General features: G+C 59.8%; 2 protein-coding genes across 2 annotated transcripts in view; one reads left to right on the top strand and one right to left on the bottom strand.

Annotated features, from left to right (window-relative positions):
- The first annotated feature begins 2,810 nt into the window (after window positions 1-2,810).
- Window positions 2,811-7,132, top strand: MTERF4 (mitochondrial transcription termination factor 4). The gene is made up of 4 exons (XM_054570421.1): window positions 2,811-2,864; window positions 3,821-4,319; window positions 5,824-6,008; window positions 6,574-7,132. The coding sequence occupies exons 1-4, from the start codon at window positions 2,844-2,846 to the stop codon at window positions 6,919-6,921; spliced, it is 1,053 nt and encodes a 350-aa protein (XP_054426396.1). The 5' UTR covers window positions 2,811-2,843; the 3' UTR covers window positions 6,922-7,132.
- A 3,872-nt stretch (window positions 7,133-11,004) lies between these two features.
- SNED1 (sushi, nidogen and EGF like domains 1) overlaps window positions 11,005-20,393 on the bottom strand; it is a 51,822-nt gene continuing 42,433 nt past the window's right edge. Inside the window, exons 28-32 of the mRNA XM_054570408.1 lie at window positions 15,657-15,773; window positions 15,171-15,258; window positions 12,408-12,491; window positions 11,643-11,680; window positions 11,005-11,185 (exon numbers count right to left, since the gene is read on the bottom strand). Coding sequence (XP_054426383.1) covers window positions 11,644-11,680; window positions 12,408-12,491; window positions 15,171-15,258; window positions 15,657-15,773 — 326 coding nt within the window. The 3' untranslated portion in view covers window positions 11,005-11,185; window position 11,643. The remainder of the gene's footprint in view (window positions 11,186-11,642; window positions 11,681-12,407; window positions 12,492-15,170; window positions 15,259-15,656; window positions 15,774-20,393) is intronic.

The raw sequence follows: 20,393 nt of genomic DNA on the forward strand, positions 1-20,393 counted from the left end.
TTCATTTTTTTATGACCTTAAAAAAACATTGTTGTGTTCAATCGAATTTCGAATCTGAACTTCTGAGAGGCTTAGAAGCATTTTTAAATTCTTTCTCTCTTCTGTGTATATGCATATGTTTTATTTTCTCTGATGTATGTTCATCTGATAGGTAAAATTTGTGGAACTAACCAGGGTATTTCATTAATTTATTTCCTTGAACATTTTCCAAATTAAAGCACTTTTGTTAGTGAGCAATTACCCCGCCCTGGACAGGATGAACTCTTGACGATGCCGGTGCGGGCAGCCCTGGGGTGGGCCTTGGCCTCAGGCGGCCTGGGGGCCCCTCCCGCGTGGGCAGCCCCAGAGCCCGCAGTCTGAGAAGGCTGGAGCGTGTCTTCTTGGGCTCCTCCCTTCTGACCACGCGCAGCCTCTTGGGGTGGCCCACCCTCTGTCCACCCATGGCGCCCCCAGCAGGTCCACTCTGTTTGGCGACGTGGGGGTGTCAAGACCCGAGTGCCGCTGCCCCGCGCCTCTCAGGCCCCAGGGCCCCTCTGCGCCAATTGGCCAGTTCCAGCACCTGGAATCCAGCCTCCGTTTCGTACCTGTGTGTGGGGGGGGTGTGGTTAGGGGGTGAGAGGAAAACCCTTCATTCCCCCCACTCTGAGATGGAAGGAAAAAACCAGAAACTGAGACCCCACCCCTTCCCCACAGCCCTCACTTCCCGCGGGTCCAGGGCAGCTCTGCCCAGAGCCCAGAGCCTCGGGAGGACGCAGGGCCAGGCTGCCTGCAGGGCGTCCTGGGCTCGGCCTCCGGGGCTCATTCAGGGGGCGCCCGACCCGATTCGCACTTTAGGGCTCTCGGGAAACCGTTAACTTCACTTTCAACCGCTAGGGTATGGGCTTCGCCGTCGCCTCCCCTTTAGAAAGTGCTGCCGCCGTCACAAGACACTGGCCGGGTCCCCTCCCCCACGGGGCAGGGAAGGCAGGCTTTGGGAAGTGTTGTTTAAAGCCTGTGTGAAAAAGTGATGTTTACTCTTGAGAATTTAAATGAGTTTGTGTTCTAAGAACTGTTTTCAAAAGCGGAAAGAACCCCAAACGTTCATCCATGTAGTGTTTATGATGTTTATTACATAAAAGAAGCTCCAGAATGTTGCTTCCGGTCAGGTGTGCGATGGGCTCATAGTGCAAGGCCCTCGCTCTCCGACGCGCTTCCTTCTCACAAGAAAACATAATGACAGCTCATTGGACTCGGTGGCAGCAGGCTGTCCGCTGCTTTGAGACTTACTCGCACCCAGAACCCTGGCCGGAAAGTGCAGGGCCTGAGGCTGACACGCTCCCCTGTGCTCGTCCCGGGGAGGCCCGAGGGCCCAGGTTTCCGGACACACACAGGGGCCGTCGGCTTTCAGGGCAGGGGCGGCGCCCCAGCTGCCCGTTTATTTCGGGAGCTGGAGAATTGCTCCTGTTCCTCGATTCTTCCGGGGCGTGGGGGTGGCACACTGGATTTTCTCAGATTTGGGGTAAAAAAAAAAGCATCAGCAATTTATTTTGAGGTGCTGATGGGTGAGTGTTTTAAGAAGAAAGATTAAAAGCAACTAATATTTTGGTTCCACACAGATTATACCCTTCCTTTTCTTTGATCAAGTCCTTGTCCAGAAAGGACCGGGGCTGAGCACCCAGCCCAGGGCTGGCACCGAGCAGGAACTCGGGGAGTCGTATCTGTGCGCGAACCGAGCCCCTTTTCTCGGTCAGACAACAAGCAGATAAAACAAGGAGAAAGGCCCGCAGGTGCAGGTTTGGGTCTCATGGGCGGGGGGATTGAGGCGCCTGAGACCAGCCGTTTCGTTTTTCCACATCGACCCGCTTTGGAGAGATGAGTGGGCCCTACACCCGAACTACCACGGCCTGCGCATGAAGTCTGGGACGAACACGGTGCCAAGGACATTCGGAGGCGTCCTGAGGGCATGACAGCGGCCGGGGGGTCGCAGGAAGAGGAGCTTCGTCGGTTGACAGCAGGGCAAAACCAGCGAGAGCCGGCACGCTCCCCGGTGGGTGTCGGAACCGGGAGTTAACTCCCCGCGGGGTGCCTGCTCCTACGGTTACCGGGGGAACGGCCGGGGTGCGCCGCCGCCGCGGGGGCAAACCCCCTTCCTCTGACCGAGGCGCCTGTCTGCCTCCTTCCGCCCCTTTCTCTGTGGGGTCGTCGGTCCTCCCAAACCACCCGCGTCTTTCTTCCCCGACGCGGTGCCGCCGCCGCCCCGCCGCGGGGTTTCAGGCTGCAGCGCCGGGCCTGTCCTTCGGCCGTGCCCGGGTTTTGTTTAACGACATTTCGGCTGAAACATCACTGGCTTCCATCCCCAGAGGAAGCCAGACCCGGCAGCGAGGACCGTGTTTCTGGAGGGAAACGGCCACGGTGGTTGGAAAACCACCTCCCTGGGCGACGCGACCGCGCGGGACGCGCCTCCTCAGCGCGCGCAGCGTCGGCCTCCAGGCTGCGCGCCGGGCTTGGCAGCGGAAGCCCAACGGCTCTTCACGAGGGCTCCACGCTCGCGCGGGCCCCCTCATCCCGCCGCGTGGGACGCCTCGGGAGGCTCTTCCGCGGGAGGCGTCTGCGTCGCAGCCCGTGGCCCGTCGGGCCCCCCGGAGGGATTCCTGGGGGCTGGGAGGCCGGGTCTGCGGCGAGAGCGAGCGCCCGGCGCAGGCGCGCTCGGAGGCCCGCGCCCTCGGAGCCGCGGGGGACACAGAGCGCGGCCAGCGCCGCGGCGGACCGCGCTTTCCGCGCCTCGCGCGCGCCGGGGGAAGGCGGAAGTGTCGGACCGAAGGGTTCTGTTTCCGGCGCCCGAGTCGCGGCACCGCCTTCGCGCCATGGCGGCGCTCTGCCGGCAGGTGAGGGGGCGTGAGGCCGCGAGGGCGCGGCTCATTGCCGGGCGTCGAGCAGCCGCTGGCCGTTTCCCCACAGGCCGGGGCGTCTCGCTGCTGGAGCGCCGCGGGGCCCCGGCGGGAAGGGCAGCGGTGAGCGCGGCGGCGGCCGCTGAGGCTTCTCGAAGCCAACGGGGAACCTGCGCGCAGGTTCTGACAGGCGCCTGCTGCGCAGCAGGCTGCTCGGCGGGACGGTCGTGGACGCGGGCGCCCGGGGACCGGCGCGAGGCCCCGGTTTCACGAGTGGGTGCCAGCTCGGCCCACAGGTGGCATGAAAGTCGAGGCGTTTCTTGGTCGGAGCTTTTGTCACCACTAACGGCGGGACCCCTCGGGGCGAGGCTGCCGCGGGTCCTGCCTCCCGGGGAGCCTGCGCCCCGAAGGAGAGGAAGGCTCTCGCGTCTGTGTAGAGTGAACGCTGTGGCGGACGCGCCCACGCCCTTCGTTCCCCGGGGACCCGCTGGTGCCCCCGCGGCAGCCTGTCCCCCGCCCCCCTACGCCTCCGCCGGAGGTTCCTGTCCTCCTGCTGGTTTGCCCGCCCGCGTCGGGCTTGCGGGCGCCGGGCGCTGGGTATCAGCAGGTGGAGGGACGGCACCGCCGCACCCCCACCCCACCCCACCCCCGCCGCGCACACGCAGAGCTTGACCAGGTGGCCTTGAAATCGTTCTCCCCGCCCCCGTGGGGTCCCTCCTGTCAGTCGCCGCTGCGACAGCTAACGGGCGCTTGCTTCACTCTGGCCTCTGTGCTCCCGCAACGCGGTGTTCTCCGTGCGTGATCCTCTCTCCCCAGGCTTTGTAGGTTCAGATCTGGCCCTGCGGGTGTTTTATAAAGACCCTCATGTTTCTGCGGGACCGCACCCACGAGTCCTGCGGTGCCCGCTAGTGGGGTGCTGAGGGGGTGACGCCCTTTCGTGCTGTGTCCCACAGGTCTTGGATTGGCACCGCCTGCTGCCCCTCACCTGGGCCCACCTCGCTTGGCAGGCTCCCCGTTTTGGAGAACAGAAAAGGGCAAGGGCCCCCTTGTGCCGTACACTGACCACAGCCTCCAGCGGAGGCGGCCCTGGGGGGTTGTCCCCTGCAGGACCCAGAAAGCCCGTGCAGGAGCCAGAGTGCGGCAGGAGCCTCATGTGGAGCCCCCTGGAGGAGCAGAGGGCCCCCGTGGACGGGGCGACCTCGGAGCGAGAGGCGGTCATCAGCTCCCTGCTGGACATGGGTTTCAGTGATGTCCATGCTCACGAACTGCTCAGCATACAGCCAGGGACCCGCCCTCGACACTTGCTGGACATTGTTTCTGAATTAATACTCTTGGGCGTGAATCCCGAACCCGTGTACGTGGCCTTAAAGAAGAGTCCTCAGTTGCTGACGCTGCCTGTGATGCATGTGAGGAAGCGTTCCAGTTACCTGCGGAAGCTGGGGCTCGAGGAAGGTACATGGCATGGCCGGCGCGGGGAGAGCCAGGCCGGAGCTGGGGGGCGACGGCCTCGGTGAGGGGCTGGTCTGGGGAGCAGTCCCGGCAAGGAGCGCGGGTGGGTTCGGGCTGAGGCGGTGGCGTGACCTCTGAGGCAGGCACTGCAGGAGGGAGGGGCATCGCGGCACAGACAGGGACTCCTGCCTGGGCTGCTCGCTGCAGGCGCTGAGCATCTGGGGCAGCGGCGAGTGCGAGCTGTGCACTCTGCAGGTGGACCTTGGTCTGTGATGCCACTACACGTGTGTAAGTGTGGCCTGTGGTGGGAAGTGACCCGACGGGTCTCCGTGCTGTGTCTGCATGGGGGGCAGCCAGAGCCCCTCGTCAAGGCACTTCCAGCCTGGGATGCAGGTGCAGTGGCTGTTGCCCCCAGACACCGCCCACCCCTGCCAGATTCACGCCTGCAAGGACCTAGAAGGTCACTGGGCTTCTCCACGGGCCTCCAGAGAAGGGGGCTGGGAGCCCAGGAGGGTCTCCACTTTGACCGCAGGAGCTGCACTGTTCTACTTTCTCAATCTTAACTCTTCCTGGTAAGACATCGTTGGGGGAGAAGAGGTGTGTGGATCCACTGCTTCAGAGGATGTCAGGAGGCCGCCACTGCCAGGAGAGGAGTGGGCGCCAGCCCTGCGCGTTTCCCTTAACACACGCCTGCTGCGGGGTAGGCTGATGATTACAGATTAGCAAGCTCAGCACGGCCTTGAGCTGCAAAGATGAAGTCCAAACTTCCGAAGTTCATACCTGACATGTTTCGGCAAGACAGCGACTAGCTCAGCTGTCAGGCAGATTTGAACCGAGTAAATGATCTCCAGTGTCTGGGCATCGCTTCCCTCGGCAGGCCGTGGGAGCCTCTGGGCCCCCTCCCTCCAGGCCGTCGTGGTTTACGCGGTCAGTTCTAACGCACCTAACAGGGCCTCTGTCACCGGACTGCCCCAGTTTGGGTAAAACAGACGGTCTTCCTGTTGACCAGCACATTGGCATTTGTGGTTGTGCACTGTTGTTGTTATTCTGTGAATTGTTGTCCTGGAACCCCTTTTCCTGGGTTTGGGGATCTGTGACTTTTATCAGTGGAAGGAAACCTCAGCCCAAAGCCTCAGTGTGGGGGATGCTACTGTCTGGCTTTTACTGTCTGGCTTTTCTAGTAAACCCCTGGGAAATTCCCTCCTTGGTGAGGAGGGTGGGAGGAGGAACCCTAGAACACAGAGCAGGTGCCTTTCAGCGGGGAGGCCGGAGGAGGCAGGAACACCAGGTGGCTGTGGCAGGTCTGAGGAGTGAGGGTGGCAGTGGGTGGCGGGCTGTTCTGGTCCCGCTTCCGCTGTGCTGCTGGGAATGCATCGGGGGCTGGCACCCAGGGCGGGAGGGGCGTCCTTGTTCCATTTGGAAGTGCTGGCCTGAGGTGGGTGCGGCTGGCCCCTTAGGTTCTTGGAATATCCTGAAATGATGTACTTGCCCTTTCTGTGTCCTGCAGGGAAACTAAAAAGGGTGCTTCACTGCTGCCCCGAAGTTTTCAGCATGCATCACCGGGACGTTGAAAGCATCATCCGAGTTCTCAGGGAGAAGTGCCTGTTCACGGCGCAGCAGGTGACGGAGATTTTGTACAGATGCCCCCATGTTCTCCGGGCGGACCCCGGGGAGCTGGAGTACAAGTTCCAGGTGAGACCGGCAGCCACTACTTGGGGGCGGGGCAGTGAGCTCTGGGACGTAGCAGGGTCAGCTCTGTGGGTAACAACCCAGGGGCACCGATTCTGCAACTTTTCTGCCATTAATGTCCAATGGCCTTGCCCGGCTCTCCGAGTCCAGGTGAGGCCTCTGTTTGAAATAGATAATGTAAAAATAACTACACCGCTCCTAGCTTTGGAGCCTCTTTTGCATGTTGAGTTCAGAAATGTGGTTGTGACAGCTGTCCTAACTTTTTGGTAACAATGACGACGACCAGGTCAAACCCCTAGATGTTTTCTGAAGTTCTGGCCTATGCTTTCCATCCGAAGGAAAAGAGAACGTAATCTCTTCCTCCTGCCCTTTGTTTACTGCTGCGTTTTCCTCAATATGAATTTTGAACACTGTGAAAATTGTCAACTCTCATGCAGACGTGGGGTCCAAGGGGACCCCGCGCTGCTGGTTAGGCCTCCCCTGGAATGCTGTTCGCAGGTAAGTTTGCGTGACTGGAGGGGTGGGTCTGAGGGCCCGGGCCCAGACCCTGACCGGCCCGTGTCCGCAGTACGCCTACTTCCGGATGGGGGTGAAGCACGCGGACGTGGTGAGGACCGGCTTCCTGCAGTACCCCATCTCCAAGACCCGGGAGAGGCACACGTTCCTAGAGCGCCTGGGACGGTACCAGACCCCGGACAAGAAGGGGCAGACGCAGGTCCCCAACCCTTTGCTCAAGGACATTCTCAGAGTGTCCGAAGCCGAGTTTCTGGCCAGGACGGCCTGTTCTTCTGCAGAGGAGTTTGAAGTTTTTAAGAAGCTCCTGGCTCGAGAGCAGGAGGCGGAGTCTGAGAGGGCTGTGGCTGGTGATGAAAGCCCCAGTGAAGGGGACGAGGCCTGGGAGGAGGAGGAGCTGTGACTGAGGCCCAGGGACGTCGGAGGACATTCTGATTCTCTCAAAGCCCTTGGGAGCTTCCCTTGGATCTCCTCAGGCCATTTTTCATTCCAAAACTGCTCTTTTGATGAAAAATTACTGCAGATCACCTGAGAAGTAGGTCAGAGGGCCCTGCTCCATTGTGAATAAAAGTCTGGCTCCCACCTGTTAAAATTGGGAACTCAGTGCATTAAAATTTGGTTTTATTTTCTCTGTTGTAGCTGTAGGGAATCATTCCAGAACAGTGTGTGGTTCTGCGGTCATCTTTGTTCTTTTAGTGTTAAAGGTACAATTAAGAGACGGCAGCGGGGTTTTAGTACATCACAGCACTTTATTTTATGAAAACAAGTAGCAGGCTTTCCACAAAGACTCATGTATTTAATCCAGAAGTGCCGCTTCTTAATGGCATTCAGTGTGCAGCAGAGCAGGGAGCGTGGGCCAGTGATCCTCAGCTGCGTGTGGCGCGGCTGCTTCCTGCCAGCACAGCTCTGGGCACCCGTGTGAGGCACGCCCGCCTCTGACCCAGGAACTTGGCTTTTGTGCCGCTCACAGCCAGTGGGTCACATGGGGGGGCCTGACGTCTCCGGCAGCTGGGAGTGTTGGCCTGGGGCTTGCAAGAACCGAAGGGGCCATGGAGCCGACCCAGCCAGGCAGCCCCTCCTCTTGTGGGGGTGCTTCTGAAGCCTGAGGAGCAGAGCACCTGAACATGGCTGGGCCAGGTGGGGCCAGGGCCAAGGGTCTGGTCGGGGTGCATTCTGGGGAGCTCTCCACAACACCAAGGCGGAGAAGGTCTCCTCAGGAACCCCGAGTGTCTGAGTGGCAATTTGAAGCCTTGGGGTCAAGGGCCCCAGCCCTGATGGCGTGAGCTCTGTGGCGGGGGAGGGTCGGTGTGTCCTAGGATGCCCTGGGCGCCTGCCATGGGCCAACTGCAGAGCGCTCCCTTCCCCGCGCCCTGGAGGGCAGTTGACCGGTCTGCGCTCTGTTCTCCGTGGAATCGGGGCTTGCGCTTTTGCTTTCGCCGCCTATTGTTCCCTGTTTGACTGCAAAGAGAAAGGTGTTGTTTGCAAAACAACCAGCCCAGGGAGCCTCTGCCCCTGTGAGCCCTGGTTGGCTGGCAGGAGGCAGTCCAGCCAAGGGAAGGTGCTAGAGGTCGGTGGCACAGCATGGCCCTTCCCACTGGGCTCCAGGTGGCAGAGCAGCTCCATTTCCGCTGTGACCACCATGCACCGTGGGGAGAAGAGACACTGTCTTGGCCACAGACAAAAAGTATTGAAAAGGAAGATGTTTCTCCATGTGCCAGTGTTTTCACTTACTGTCCATTTTGTGGTGTCCATGTGACCAGCACAGGACAGAGTGGGACCCTAAATCTACGCCTGACTGGATGGCCAGGTCACCAGCCTGGGCAGCAGGTGGCTGACTCTGAAGGTCACAGTTGCTCCCTGTCGTTTCGGCACAAATAAACATTTATGCCCCTGATAGTTTTCTGACCCATTGTTACTAATTTCCTTTGGTGGATGGAGTATTTTCAAGGAAGCTTTATGAAGGAGACTTATGAAAGCTCACTTGGAATGTTTCCAGAATGATTTGTAATTTCCTTCAGTCTTTTTTACTAGATATTTAATTGGTACAACATCAAAGCGGGCGAATCGTGAGACCACGCAGCACCAAGCTCAGGGTCCAGCCCGCTGTTCCTTGTGAAGACAAACGCCTCTACGCCCAGCACAGGGGCGCGTCGGCGTCTGCCCGTGGCTGAGGGCATGGGCCATCCGCGTGTCACAGGAAGTCTCACCCACTTTCCCAGTGACGTCGCTTGGTCTTGCCATCTGCTAGTGATGCTGCGGCTTACAGGACGCATAGGGAGAGCAGCCCGTGCGCATGGTCATGGGTTGGAGCCTCCTGACGGGGTTCAGCCGTCCCCTTCAGGTGGCCCTGAGATTGGGGACATTCTGGAGCACAGTAGAGACTTCTTGAAATGACTGATCCTCCTTTCTGAAAATGACAGATTGTATAATACACAGACATAGGCACACGCAATTTTAATAAAAATAGTCTAAAATATACTCTTAATTCTTTAAAAAATGTTTTTATAAAGATGAGAAGAAAGAGCCTTTCTGGTGCCTGTAAGGCTGACTCGGGCAGCGTTGGAGACAGCGCACGGGGCTCCAGTTCCAGTGGGGTCGTCTGTCACAGCGCCCGGAGGCGGAGGTGGGGCTGGCCCTGGCCGTGACCTTGCTCGCTGAGAGGGGCTGGGAGAGCGGTTCGGGGGTCCAGAGCTGGACTGCGGGCGTGGCGACGGCACACGTCGGCCTGTGGGCGAGCTGCGGGGTGGGGGAGGGCAAGGGCTGCCTGGTGTCCTGAGTCGGGGCTGAGAGGATCCCCAGCCCACCTCGGGCCTCGCCCGCCCCCGTTGTCTGTCTCCGTGAGTCAGGCCTGTGGGGGGCCCTGGCTGCCGCCGGGCGGGTGCCAGTGGGTGTGGGTCATGCTCCCACAACACTCCGGGTGACCTGTCACCTGGGCAGCTTTCTCTGCATGAGGCCGCAGCCTGAGTGGGGTTAGCCAAGCATGGCCCCGGAGATGTGGACCCGGTGTTGTGAATCAAGGGTGAGGGGAGCACGGCCTTACTGGTCCAGCCGGCACGCGTTTCTGGCTGTGCTTGCGCTCGCGCGCGGGGCTGAGGCGGCACAGGGGCCGCCGGGCCTGTGAAGCCGGAAACACCCACTGCCCAGCCTGTCACGGCAGAAGTGGCAGGTGGAGCGTCTGACGCCATCTGAGCACTAACACGTTTTCTCGCCAAACCTGCTGGTTGGTGGTGGGTCACGAGCCCCCACTTCCCCAGTGAGTGGCCCCAGGGGAGGCGGCCCGCTCTCGGCCCGCCCTGCTGCTTTGGGACTCGGCTTGGCTGGTGGGTCTCAGAGGTGGGTCCTGTCTGTGGTTTGGAAGCTGGAGCTGGTTTCTGGATGATGCTGAGGCTCCCGCTTATGGCCTTGCTCGTCCAGGGCTCCTGCCACCACGGTGGCTGCTCGCTCCCGGCGCAGACGACGCTGGGGAAAATGTGGCCAGGGCTCCAGATCGGCTGCTGTGGGCAGCAGGGGACCTACCGGGCCGGGCCGGCCTGGCCGCCTGTCTTCTAGAGCAGCCGGAGGGGAGGGGCCCCAGAGGGGACCGACTCTAGCCAGGACCCTGCTGCTCAGGTGTCCTTGTCACCTGATTTTAGGCCTCGTCTTCCTGGACCTTAGAAACTCTTGAGCCTGATGGAGTGTAGCAAGAACACCCAGAATCCGTGGGAGAGAAAATGGGGCGCGAGGAGGGAGGTCCTTCCCCTTGGAGAGGGCGGCTTCTTGTTGCTCTGTGGCCGGGTTGCTGCCTGGCTGTGGCAGGCGTGGCATGAGGCAGACGGGTCGAGGACCGACTGCGTCCTCAGTGGGGGCACCTCTGGGTGGCGACACCCTTGACCTTCCCCATGCGGGCGCGCGGGCTGCCCGTCACTGTGCTGCAGCGAGTTCTTACGTGGTGGCCTTGGGTGTGCGTCTGTGTGTCTTTCTGTGTCCTGCCTGTTGCTGTTTCCTCTACTGTGTCAGGAATTCGTATTCCAAAGGCCAGTGTTTGATCATTGGTGGAGGGTTTCTGGTTTGTCTTTATACAAGTGGGTTTGCCAAGCAACTTCTTTAATATATTATTCTTGCAGGTGACACTGTAATATAAATATTTCAAACCCAAGTCACACTTGTGGGTTCTTAATCCCAGTGCCAAATTGCTTGCAGGCCTTGGGGTGCATGCTTGGCAGGCACGTGTCTTTGGAGCGTGAAGCAGGGTGATGCCTCCAAGGGACTTTGCGTGTGACAGAGGCTGCCCGAGGCCACGGCCCCCGGGACTCCCTGCCTGCAGGCTCGCCGGTGTGGGTGTGTGAGCCCAAGCTGCAAGGCTCTTCTACTTCCGGGTGTTGGGAAGGCCCCTGAATAAGGCTCCTCGGCCGTGTCGTGGCCGTGGCCTGCGTGTGAAGCCGTGCTGCCGGGGCACCTCCCTCCTGCCGTGCGGGGCCGCGGGGCCGCTGGGGGAGCGCGAGCAGTGGGCTGTCCGGCCGCCCAGTGGCATCGCGTTGACAGGAGCTCTCGGTCCGCGGGAAGCTGGGTACAGGCTGTGGAGGGGCCTTGGGGTCTCTGTCTTGCAGGTGACTGTGGAGACTCGGGCCGTTCACGTGTGCGGAGGTGGGGTCAGGTGGGCTTGGGTTTCCAGAAGGGTCTGGGAACTGCTGGGTGAGACAGTTGGAAAGTTTATGGCCTCTCAGGGTCCCCGCGTATCTCAGGGACCTGCCAGGGACGGTCTTTAGGACCGTCCAGAAGTTAGGTGACAGAGGCCCTACAGCCCACTCTTCCTTTCAGCAGACGGCCGTTCCCAGGGTCTGGGACGCAGTCCTGGGACTCCCAGCCCCTAACGTCCCCGGGCCCCCACCGGTCAGTCCCGCCTCCTGCCAGGTGTCAGGTGGGCCCCACCGCCAAGTGCTGCTGACGGAAAGGGTTTCTGGGGGTCCTGGCGACAGAGCCCCCTGTCCCCCCGGAGGTGTGCCTGCCACAGGTGGTCTTCTGGGAGGCCCCTCGGGGCATTCTGGAGCCTGGCCTGGGCTTCCTCACAAAGTGACCCCCTGGGCTTCCGAGAAGGGAGGGAGGGGGTGCCCGCCATCCCCAGCCCTGCCGGCCGCCAGGACGCACCTTATGCTGCCTTCAGTGCTGGGCTGTTGCTTTGCTTCCTGAAAAAGAGAGGGGGGTGGTTTGCGAACAGAAACCCTGGGCCAGTCGCCTTGGGGCTCCCTCGGCCCGGCCGCCTGCTCTCACGTCCGGTGTGGGGGCGGCACCGGTGCCCTGAGGGGGGCGGCCCTCTGGTCTGCCTGTCCCCTCGCCGGACGGGGAGCCGCGCGCTGGGTGAGTCGCGCAGTGAGACGGGGGCCCGAGCTACCAAGGGGGAGGCAGGGAGACGCGCCGAGGGCGCCGCTCTTCCTGGACACCGAGTGCCTCAGACCCTGTCCACCGGGGCGGCCGAGGGTCTGGGAGGACTGGGCCTGGGGGCCCGACTCGGCTCTCGCGGAAGCGTGTGATGACCCGGTTCGTTCCAGAACAGAGCTTGTGACGACTGCCTCGGGCCCTCTGGGGGAAGGACGCGGGGCGAGAGGATCAAAAGCGATCAGGACTTGCTGCGCTTGAGGGTGTGTGCTCAGGCCGGCCTGTCACCCTGTCACCGGGTGCTGAGTGTGCACGCATGACCAGAGTCGCCCCCGCGCCCGCCCTCTGACCCTCCCGCAGCACCCACCACGCCCAGCTCCTCCCGTCCGTGCACGCTCACAGGCACACGTGCACTCGCGGTCCCTTGGCGGGCCGGGCCGTGGAACGTGGCCCACCCGGGCAGACAGCCAGGCCCGCCCCAGGCCTGCGGCCTCCCGCAGCACGCCACCCCGGGGCCCCCCTCGCCCGCGGCAGCACCTGTTTGGGTTTTTCTTGACGCTTGTGCTTTCGCAGCTCTCTCTGAAGCAGACGTCCTGGTGCACCTTGTACACTCGCTTATACCTGCCGCGGGAAAGCTCCGTGAGGCCGGCGCGGGGGCCCAGGCAGCCCCGATAGGCGGCTAGTGTTTTCTGAGTAAAACTTCACCTCATAGCGGCGTATCGAAACGTTCCACATCACAGTCACGTAACGTTTAAAATTACCTTTTCCAAGGCCTAATTTACATGAACTAAGATGCACCCATTTGGAGTGTCCATTTTGAGGAGTGTCCATAAAGTCATCTGATAGAAGTGCGACATTTCGGACGCCTCGCCCGAGGCAGGCTGCCTGGCCCCAGGGCCCTGAGAGGCTGCGGCCCCACATCCTGTCCGCAGGCGTCCGCCGAGGAGTGGAGACCTCGGAGATGAGCGGTAGTGGCAGCGTGGAACAGGGGGCTGCCTTCAAGACCTTAAAATATCTATCAGAAATCTGTTCCACATGTTCAGTGAGGTGAAGGAAAACATAAACATAATGAGAGAAGCGGAGGATCTAAGAAAGGACCTAGGAAGGAGCTCCTAGAGGTGGTAAAGCAGCACCGGAGATGGACGTTATGCCGACCAACCGACGGCGGGTCAGATACTGTGGGGGGAGAGGCCGGGGGCCCCGAAGGCCTGGCAGCAGGGCCCGTCCGCAGCGAAGGGGAGGAAGAGACTGAAGACGACGGAGGGAGGCTCAGTGACCGCGGGCCAGCCTCTGTTGCACACGTGCGTCATTGGAATCCCAGAAGGAGAGGGGGAAGTGGAGGGACGGAAAAAATACTTCAAAGAAATAATGGCCAAAACTTCCCAAATTTGATGAAAGCTAAAAACCCAGAGATACAAGAAGCTTAATAAACTCCAGAGAGTAAACACACACACAGGCGCGCGCGTGCGAAAGCCAATCAGAGACCGGTTTCCCGGAACCAGTAGCAACAGGAAACCAGACAGCCCCCGGGTTTGGGGACACACTGCATACAGTCGTCTCGTGTGAGGCCAGGCCAGCCAGGAGTCACGGGGCGGCCCCTCTCGAGTGCTGAGGGGAAACCAGAGAGCCCGGCGCCAGCCGCCACACCCTCTAAACCGAGGGCGTGGGAGGGCCTCCCCCGGCGGAAGGCGCACAAACAACATGCATGGCAGGGCCGTCGCAGCGCATGCCTTAGAGGAAGGAAAGCGGCGCATGGCGGGGGCGTGCGGGCAACACAGCAGACTGCACTCTCAACATTTTCGAAGATGTCACTGGGAGGAAAAACAACGCGTCGTTCGCAGCACGTGCGGAAAAGGCCGATGCACAGGTGCCTCCCCTTCGGTACAGGGATGCCCGTGCTGTCGACCCCGAGAGGCACTAAAATCAACCGAAGTGAAACCAGTGGGCCCACCAGAGAGGTAAAACAGAATACTATGGAATAATCCAGAAGTAGGAAAAGAGAAAAACGTAACAAAGGCCAGGTGGGACCGACAGGAAACCATAGCTGTGTGGCAGGTTTAAGCTGATCACGTAAATCGTTCCTTTAAAGTGTGGTTCTGATCCCCACAATGAAAACGGGAGGATGAGCGGCCAGGTGGGAAGGAGACCCGACCCTGTGCTGACAGGAGAGTCGTTGGGGTCACAGCACAGCGAGGGGCTCCCACTCGGGCCCCTGCGGGTCGCCACGGGCTGGGCCCGCTGCACAGCCTGAGCTGGCGGCTGCTGTGGCTTTGGACAGTCCTTCCCCAGAACCCGAAGTCAGAGGGTTCGCTGCAGAGTCCCAAGTCCCAGTGCCGCTCGGGACCTCCCGTGCCTCCTGCCAGGCGCGACCCCTGGCTTCACGGTCACGCGCTCAGCAAGCCTGCCCCTGCCCCCCCACACCCCACCCAGCGGGACCTGACAACATGCAACCGAACGTGTCGCTCTGCTCCCATGTCACACAGAACAAATGCCAGAGGCCTCTCACAGGGATGCTCCCGACTCAGGGCCTGGGCAACTGACGGCCGGGCTCGCGGTCCTTCCCTGAGACCCCTCGGCCCTCGCCAGAGCCGCGGGACTTTCCCCGCGAGGCTCACCCGGACACGGGCAACGCCGCAGCGGCCCTGCCTGCCCCCGGCCCGGGCTCTCCTGGCCCCTCACGCTGGCCGCCTCCCAACACGCCTGCGCTCTCCGCGCGGCTGTCTCCCTCCTCCCGCCTGGACGTACCCGAGGGCAGGGCCGGGCCGCTCGGGCCACTGGCGTGTGCCGGCACACAGAGGGCTCAGGCGTGTCTGCTGCCTAAAAAGACCGTGAGTGGGACCCACAGGGTCACAGGGTGTCAGCAAGGAAGATCCTGCAGGGCGAGCCCAGTTCACAGATGGGGAAGTGGAGGCACAAGAGCTTTGCCCATGGCCGTGTCATCACCGCACGGTGGAACCACCTCCAGGCCCCCTGTGCGGCAGGTCTTTCCTGGGAGGAGCGGGTCCCTGCCACCCAGGGAAGGGGCTGACGCCGCCAGAGCAGTCGGGAGCCAGGGGCCGCAGTCCCAGCCCCCTGGGCTTCTGCCCGCAGCTGCACCAACGCAGACAAGTTGTCTGGCGTCCGCCTCAGTCTACTAGCTTGTCGCCTGGCAGGAAGGGGAGGTCAAAGCCAGACCCATCTGTGACCAACTAGTCCTCCTCAGGGGTTTGAGAGGGTGGGGGGAGCCGGACCCTGTGCAGTGCAGGCATGTCGCGGGGTCGAGGGCTCGCCCAGCGTGGGGAGGGCGGAGGAGGGACTCACACATGGTGACAGATGCCTCCTTCCCAGACTGGCAGGGACTTGGTCTCCGAGAACAGCCGCGTGCAGGGCTGGGGCAGCTTCTTGCAGGCTGCAGAGCAAAGGAGAGGCCGCGGCTCACAGGGAGCTCGGGCCTGGCTGCCCGCTGCCCGCGCCCGTGGGAGCCCCTGCAGCTGGCCCCCCAGGGTTTGCTGTCCATCCACCGTCGGCCCCGCCCAGAAGCCTCCCAAGGAGGCCTGAGGCCCTTTCCCTCCATCACCAGGTCGTGGCCCCCGAGCCCAAACCAGCTCCTTCCCCGACCTCCCACTTCAGGGTGGCGGTCACTGTGCCCCTTGTTCCTGACTGTCCTCAGGCCCCTCTTATCCAGGCAGCGCCGCTGACCCTTGCATTTGGGGGCAGCCCCCGCCTCCCTGCCCGGGCACTTGGGCCCCACCCTGGGCCTAGCGGGCTCGCCCCAACGGCAACAGAGCTGGGTGGCCCCTCACTTACCGAGCTCGCAGCGTCTGCCTTTGAACCCTGGGCTGCAGTCACAGCTGTGGGCGTCCGTGCCCGGCACACAGGTGCCGCCGTTCTGACAGGGGTTTTCTGTGCAGTTCCCGGGGGTATCTGCAAACAGGCCGCAAGCGGTCAGTCCCCAGGGCCCCTCAGGAAGGCCTGCCGGCCCTGCCACATTGCTGCCTGCCGCTGTCCCCAACGCTCACCAGAGTGATGCCCGGCTCCCACCCCACTACCTGGAGGACCAGAGCCCGAGCCACACCTCTGCTGGGAGCCTCAGTGCCGAGCCCTCTGTGGCGCGGAGCCTCATGTCGCTGCTTAGACTGTGGTCGGTGCCGGTGGCCTCAGCAGAGGCTCCCGGCTCAGCCCTGGCCTGTGCCCCACCCCCTTCCCTTCTGACGATGTGGTCCTGCGCAGTTCCTGACACGTGGATGCCAGTGCCTCCCCTCGACCGCCCACGTGTCCTCCAGTGCCCATCCCCGCGCCGCCTGTGTCTCCCCAAGTCCCCAGCCCCAGGCAGCCTCCCACACAGAGTCCAGGAAGCCCCTGCAAAGGTGCAGGACTGCACGCGGGCGTCGGTGCGCTGCGGGCCGCTGTCCGCCCGTCTCCCTCCCAGCCCCACCCCCACCCCGCGGCACCCTCACCGGGCTGCTGCTGGGAGAAGCAGGGCCCTCGGGGCTGCCTGGGAGGGACGGGCCTGGCTTTCCCTCTGAGGGCCCACTAGGGCTTTCTTTGGTAAGCTTTGTCAAGACATATATTGTTTTGATTTTTAACTTAAAAACTTGGCCCTGGCTGGTGTGGCTCAGTGGGTTGAGCAGCCGACTACGAACCAAAATGTCACCAGGTCGATTCCCAGTCAGGGCACATGGGTGGATTGCGGGCTAGATCCCCACTTGGAGGTATGCAAGAGGCAACCGATCAATGTTTCTGTCACACATTGATCTTTTTCTCCCTTTTTCTCCCTCCCTTCTCTTCTAACAAAATATATAAAATCTTAAAAAAAAAAAAAGACAACTTAAAAAAGACCCGGCCAAGAAGGAGGTGTAGGTAGATACACTCTGCCTCCTCACACAACCAACAGAAGGACAACAAATTTAAAAACAAAAATAACCAGAACTGACAGAAAAATGAACTGTATGGAAGTCTGACAACCAAGGAGTTAAAGAAGAGACATTCATCCAGACCAGCAGGAGACGTGGAGACGGGCAGCCGGGGTGGAGAGGCACGTGGCAAGGCGGCGGCTGGAGGACCAGGCGGTCCCATGTTTGCATGCGGATAAACCGGAGGACAGCTGGGGAGCCAGACAGACGGAGCCGTCCAGGGTCCCAGTGCGGGAACCGAAAGCCTCAGAACCTCTGGAGGTCAAAACCGGTGGGGGCTGTGGTGGCAGGAGAAACTCCCAGCCTCACAGGAGAGTCCACTGGAGAGACCCACAGGGACGTAGAATGTCCACAAACCCACCCACCCGGGAGTCAGCACTAGAAGGGCCCAATTTGCTTGTGGGAAGTGGGGGAAGTGACTGAAAGCCGCCTGAGAGCCGAGCAAGCAGCCTTGTTCCCTCTCGGACCCCTCCCCAACGACAGCGTCATAACGCAGCGACCTGAGTTGCCCCGCTCTGGCGAATACTTAAGGCTCCGCCCCTCCCAACATAACAGGCGCGCTGAGACAAAGAAATATGGCCCAGATGAAAAAACAGATCAAAGCTCCAAAAATAGAACTAAACAATGAACAGATAGCCAATCTATCAGATGCACAGATAAAACACTGGCAATCAGGATGCTCACAGAATTGGCTGAGTATGGTTGCAAAATGGAGGAAAAACTGAAGGCTAAGCAAAGTGAAATAAAGAAAAATATGCAGGGAACCAACAGTAAAAAGAAGGAAACCAAGACTCAAATCAACAACTGGGAGCAGAAGGAAGAGAGAAACATTCAACCAGAACAGAATGAAGAAACAAGAATTCAAAAAACTGAGGAGAGGCTTAGGAACCTCCGAGGCAACTTTAAACCTTCCAACATCCGAATCATAGGGGTGCCAGAAGGAAAAGAGGAAGAGCAAGAAATTGAAAACTTATTTGAAAAAGTAATGAAGGAGAACTTCCGCAACTGGTGAAGGAAATAGACTTCCAGGAGATCCAGGAAGCTTAGAGAGTCCAAAAGAAGTTGGACCCAAGGAAGCACACACCAAGGCACATCATAATTACATTACCCAGGATTAAAGATAAGGAGAGAATCTTTAAAGCCCCAAGAGAAAAGGAGACAGTTACCTACAAAGGAGTTCCCATAAGACTATCAGCTGATTTCTCAAAAGAAACCTCGCAGGCAGGAAGGGGCTGGCGAGAAGTATTCAAAGTCATGAAAGGCCAGGACCTCCATCCAGGATCACTCTGTCCAGCAGAGCTGTCACTTAGAATGAATGGAAGGGCAGACGAAGTGCTTCCCAGACAAGGGAAAGCTAAAGGAGTTCATCCCCACCAGGCCCTTATTCTATGAAACGTTAAAGGGACTTATCTAAGGAAAAGACCAAAACTAGGAAGAGGAAAATGACAACAAACTCACAGCTATCAACAACTGTTGATAACAAAACAAAAACAAACTAAGCAAATAACTAGAACAGGAACAGAATCATAGAAATGGAGATCAGAGGGGGAGAGGGAGGGGGAAGAATGGGAGAAAAGGTACAAGGAATAAGCAACAAAAATAGTAGGTACAAAATAGGCAGGGGGAGGTTAAGAATAGTAGAGGAAATGGAGAAGCCAAAGAACTCATATATACGACCCACGGACATGAACTAAGGGGCGGGGGGATGCTGGGGGGAGGGGCGGTGCAGGGTAGAGGGGAATAAAGGGGACAAAAAAATGGGACAACTGTAATAGCATAATCAGGAAAATATATAAAAAAACAAAATTAAAAAATAAAAGAGTAAGGCAGGGGTCTCCAACATGCAGCCATTGGCCACATGTGGCCCAGGATGGCTATGAACGCGGCCCAACACAAAATCGTAAATTCACTTAAAACATTATGAGATTTTTCTGTGATTACATGCTGCAGTTACTTAATGTGTGGCCCGAGACAATTCTTCTTCCAGTGTGGCCCAGGGACGCCAAAAAGTGAGGCACCCCTGGTCAGTAAGGACTGTGCACACCCCACCACTTCCAACGCCAGAAGGCTGGTCTTTCCTCTGTCATCCAGCCGACGCACCCCCAACCTCCTCATGCGAGACGCGGGCCCTGTCTCCCCATCTCCTCATCTCCCCGTCTCCCCTGCTGGCCCTCGGGGTCTGCTGAACTCTATCTACTTCACTTCTGTCCCCTCACTCCCCTCTGGCTGTCCTTGTCCTTTCTTCTTTCCTGAAGTGCTGGTGGTGAGTTGTGGGCTTTTTAAAAACCTTTTTAAGAACCTTAAAAAATGTCAAAAGCACAGAATTCGAGTCTGAGGAGCCCCCGGCACCGGCACCAGCTTCAGCGATCCCCAGCGCTCTGCGGTCTCACTCGGTCTAGGTGGGCCTCCATCTCCCACGTCAGAGCGGCTCACAGAGGCCGTTTCTCCTGCCCACGTTGGCGGTGTCTGCTGCGCACAGGCACTCACGGTTCTAGACGTGCATCACTGTGATCCGAAATTAGCAGCGGTTCCTTAACATCTGAAGAAATCGCAGCCCCACGTGCAGACCCCCGATGGTGCGAAAAACGTCGTTTCCAGTTGGCCTCGCCCTCCGAGCACCGCCTCGGCGCTGTGTCTCACGTCTCGTTTCACCTGTCTCTTTCGTCTTCCTGTTGGAAGTATCGAAGAAACCAGGTCGCTGGACCTGTGGAACTCCCTCCTCTGGACCTGCCGTACTGCTCTCTCAGGCATTCTTCGTCCTGATTCCATGGTTCCTGTAAGCTCGTTAGCGGGGCGGGGGGGCTTCCCAGGGTCCTGTGCCGTGTCCTCTCGCAGGCTTGCTCCCCGGCGCAGGCCGTGCACCCGCTGCACATCAGGAGGCGCACGTGTCAGTCCCTGGTTCAGCGTCGGCGGCCTTGTCAGTGTGGAATGGAGATCCCTGCTTCGGGCCCAGATCCGTCACCTTATGACGGGTGCACCTAGCTCGGCCTGTGTCGCCCTCTGCTCCCGGCGGCCGAAAGTCTCCTGCAAGCTCCTGCTTCTCCTGACCCTCCCCGTGGTCACTGGAAACGGCCTCCCCGCCGCAGGCCAGGCCAGACCTGACCCACGCACGTTCTTTCTTTGCCGTGTGCCCTGCAGCATGAGCTTGGAGGCTGACCAGCGCTCTCGGCCCACGGAGCCTTATGTGTTTGGTGGTTCCATCTGCTGCTGTCGAGTTTCCTGGTCTTGGGTCAGCGGGACCCCTTTCTGCTCGGCGGCCGCGCCCTTCAGACCAGTGTGTCCGGGGCTCGCTCGGTCCATGTTCTGCCTCAGGCTTGGCATCAGCCACGTCTCCCAAGACCCCCGGTTCCTTTCCATGCAGAATGGCCCCAAGAGCCCAGTGTGGGCAAATGCAGGGCTCGCTGCTCCTGGGGCGTCGGGTCTGTGCAGTGCACAGAACTGGGAAGTTAGTTTTAAAGAGAAAAGTAAACAAATGATGAGTTTACACCATAGTTCCAGTTCAAAGGAACAGAGTAAAATAAAAGTAAAAATACAGGGCTTTCGCCTCTGCTGGTGTCTTTATGATTGAAATTTTGGTGGTATTGACACGATTATTACTCTTTATTCCACAATGTACATGTAGTAGCTTACA

This window comes from Pteronotus mesoamericanus, unplaced genomic scaffold (genome assembly GCF_021234165.1).
Source record: "Pteronotus mesoamericanus isolate MK-2021 breed Mesoamerican mustached bat unplaced genomic scaffold, CSHL_Meso_final contig_203, whole genome shotgun sequence".
In the NCBI taxonomy this organism is placed as follows: Eukaryota; Metazoa; Chordata; class Mammalia; order Chiroptera; family Mormoopidae; genus Pteronotus; species Pteronotus mesoamericanus.

Excerpts from the sequence above, each read along its gene's own strand:
- MTERF4 (XM_054570421.1), top strand. The coding sequence starts at position 2,844 with ATGGCGGCGCTCTGCCGGCAG. Across the intron at positions 2,865-3,820 it reads TGGCGGCGCTCTGCCGGCAG|GTCTTGGATTGGCACCGCCT; the intron begins GTGAGGGGGCGT and ends TGTGTCCCACAG. Across the intron at positions 6,009-6,573 it reads AGCTGGAGTACAAGTTCCAG|TACGCCTACTTCCGGATGGG; the intron begins GTGAGACCGGCA and ends CCGTGTCCGCAG.